This window comes from Gekko japonicus, unplaced genomic scaffold, assembly GCF_001447785.1.
Source record: "Gekko japonicus isolate JY-2015 unplaced genomic scaffold, Gekko_japonicus_V1.1 scaffold1360, whole genome shotgun sequence".
In the NCBI taxonomy this organism is placed as follows: domain Eukaryota; kingdom Metazoa; phylum Chordata; class Lepidosauria; order Squamata; family Gekkonidae; genus Gekko; species Gekko japonicus.
The window spans coordinates 462,023-465,326 of NW_015165281.1; the positions used below are offsets into that span (position 1 = coordinate 462,023).

The 3,304-nt window shown below is 48.9% G+C and overlaps 1 protein-coding gene across 1 annotated transcript in view; it reads left to right on the forward strand.

The window, feature by feature from the left end:
• Positions 1 to 2,857, forward strand: part of UBTF (upstream binding transcription factor, RNA polymerase I) — an 86,935-nt gene extending 84,078 nt beyond the window's left edge. The window contains 3 exon segments of the mRNA XM_015410316.1: positions 439 to 576; positions 2,444 to 2,541; positions 2,543 to 2,857. Of these exon segments, the coding sequence (XP_015265802.1) occupies positions 439 to 576; positions 2,444 to 2,541; positions 2,543 to 2,561 (255 nt within the window). The 3' untranslated portion in view covers positions 2,562 to 2,857.
• Positions 2,858 to 3,304: the final 447 nt, after the last annotated feature.

Consider the following 3,304-nt stretch of genomic DNA (forward strand, 5'->3'; position numbering starts at 1 on the left):
CCTGGAGGAAATGGGTGCTTTGGGAGGGTGGGTGGGCTCTGTGGCATTGTGTACCCCACTGAGGCTCCATCCCCCAAATCTCCAGGAGTTTCCCCACCTGGGTCTGGCCGCCTTCGCCCCCATCCCCCACCAGTGATCAGGGGCAATGTTCCCTCTAAGCTGAGTTAGTGTGAGCTAGCTCACAGAATTTTAGCCCCCAGCTCACAGATTTTTGTCTTAGCTCAGGGAGGATGGCCCCAGAGCAAGATAATTTATGCAGTAGCCAAATCACTCATTCACAACTTTAATGCCAGCAGCTCACAGAGTAGAATTTTTGCTCACAAGACTCCACAGCTTAGAGGGAACATTGGTCAGGGGGGACCGGGCAACCTGACATGTTGTTGGCATCTCCCCCTGCCTCCGCGCAAGCCTCAGATAAATCCTCTGTGCTGTCCACAGGAATCAGAGGATGAGGACGAAGACGATGACGACGATGATGAAGAGGAAGATGACGATGATGACAATGGGGACTCTTCTGAGGAGGGAGGGGACTCCTCCGATTCAAGCAGCGAGGAGGAGAGTGAAGATGGGGATGAGGTGAGGCTGTGGTTTGTGGGCATTCGCACACTTCTCTGTGTTCAGCGCGGCCTTTCATTACAAGACAGGGGCTCCGAAGTTGTTAGTACAAGAGTTCCCTCTGAGCCCGAGAGCTCTTTGGGGATTTGGAGAATAGGTAGTGGACACCATCGTAAAATGGCTGCCGGAGGGAGGGTGCACTGAGCCACAAAATGGCTGCCATGGGATCAGGGGGCCAATCATAGAATGCTGGGACGTTCCAAGCTGAGCGTCTTCCTGTGAAGAGAGGCAACTGTTGCCCGAATGAGTGGCCCCTAGAGGCACAAAGGGGATGCCTCCCGGGCAGTTCGAAGGCCGGTGAGTTGGAGGAGAGTCAAGATTGACTCTTTGATTAGGAGAAGAGGGAAGTGTTCACCGGGAAACGCAGCGGCAAGTACCGTGGCACCCACGAGTCCCTGGATGTCAGTGCATTATAGTACTTCCTGGTAATATTTTTGTACATACGTAGCACTGCCAAGTAGCTTTCCTCGAACAAAATTTTTCAACATGAGGACTTGTTTTCATTTCACCGTTACCATTCAAATAAATTTAGGGGAACAAGTTCTGTGTCCCTTATCTTTAAGCTGAGGTACTGAGTTTACTACAAGTTGCATTTGTCCTAAAAACCGCAATTGTAAGGAATTTGTGCCGTAGGGAACATAACCATTCCAAAGTAAATAAATCAACTGCCCATTGATCACTGGGACATCCCAGGTGTTTGGTGGGATGTGGAAGGGTGTCAGTCTCGGGACTTCATTTGATATAGACTTCCAACCTCTCAATCTGGTTTCCTTATACCTCCATCCTTTATCTAGTGCCTCTGGGCATGAACAGAATGCCTTAACAGCAGTACTGAGCAGCCCTAGGTTGCCCTTTGTATCTGAGACTTAGAGGATATTCAGGAGTCCAGGTCAGAAAGCAGGCAGGCTCCTGGGGCTTAGTTCCAAAAAGTAAAATTCTGCCCCATGAAAAGTTGGATTCTGTGGCTTGGAATGGAGAAAAGGTCTTAATTTGTATAATTTCATTCAGCAGTTTTAGCTATTTTGTGTCGTTTTGTTGCAAGCCTCATTTATTAGGAATCTTACTCAGGGGCCTCTGAGGTCTCAGAACTATCTGCAGAAGTGAGCCGTGACTCACGAAAGCTCCTCCCCTGCCGCAAATTTGGTTAGTCTTTAAGGTGCTCCTGGACTCTTGCTTTTTCCTACTGCCCCAAAAACGTTTATTTATACCCTCTGTTTCTCCTCAGTGGAGACTCAAAGTGGTGTATGCCATTCTTTTCCCCTCCTCCATTTTATGCTCACAACAGCCTTGCTAAGTAAACTAGTCTGAGAGAGAATGACTGACCTGAGGTCACCTAACAAGTGTTCAAGGCACAGTAGAAGAAGAAGAGGTTGGATTTATACCTCTCCCTTCACTACCCAAGGGAGTCTCAGAGCGGCTTACAATCCCTTTCCCTCCCCACCACAGACACCCTGTGAGGTAGGTGGGGCTGGGAGAGCTCTGAGAGAACAGCTCTGAAAGAACTTATGTCTGACCCAAGGTCACACCAGCAGCTGCATGTGGCGGAGTGGAGAATCAAACCCGGTTCTCCCAGGTTAGAGTCCGTGCTCCTAACCACTACTACCAAACTGGATCTCTCGAGTAGGGCTTCAACCCTGGATCTCCCAGATCCTGGTCTGACCTTCTAACCACTAAACACCTCTTCCAAGCCTGCCTTTGAAGCCGTTTTTTTAAATGCTGAGTTTCTCAGGATTCTCTGCATCTGAAGTGAATCGTGGCCCCTTCTTGGCGTCTACTCTCATGCTAGGGTCACTTTTATAGCTTCTCTTTTTCTCTTCTCCCCACCAAGAATGAAGAAGATGACGACGAAGAGGATGACGACGACGACGAAGATGACGACGACAATGAGTCGGAGGGCAGCAGCAGTTCCTCATCGTCCTCAGGAGACCGATTCGGACTCCAACTAAGCCATCCCCTTCCTCTTGCCGCTTTTCTCTCAGTGCTCTTATTCGGCTTCGTTTCTCCGGATAACAGCAACATCCACGGCTGGAGAACTAGGATCGGGAGGGAAGGAGAGAGGGAGGGGGAAAAAATCACTGTGGTTTAATTATCTTCCTCTCCTCACACACATCGTGTACAATGGTGTATGTTTTGTGTGTGAGAGGAGCAGGGTGGTAGAAAACAGCTGACAACCAGCGAAGGGGTTTTTTTTCTTTCCGTTTTTCAGTTTTTTTTCGTTTGTCTTTGTGGTGGTGGTGTGGGGAGCGAGTTTTATTCTCTCTTTTTTAAAAAAAACTTTGAGGGGATCTTCTTCCCCTCTTTCTTGTGAGAAGCGGGCAGGGGTCCTCACGACAAGCAGACCCCTTAATTTTCCCCTCACATATTGGCCTCCTCCCCACCCCCAAAATTCTAGCCACCAGCTCAGAACTTTGTACAAATTCTCTTTTTTTAAAACAAACAAACATGGCAGTGAGAGACTTTCCCCCCACCTTTTTTCCCTGGCAAACAGTCAAGGAGAGACGGGTTCCAGAAAGCATGAGCCGCGGAAGGTTCTGGACTTTGTGACAGTGACCCGCCACTCTGCAAAGTGGACAATCTTGTACAGTCTTGAAATTTCACACCTTGACGAGAGAGAGAGAGAAAGCCCAAAATGGCCACAGCTGCACTTAGCTATTTCCTGTGACTAACTGGATAGCCAGCGTTTCCTGCT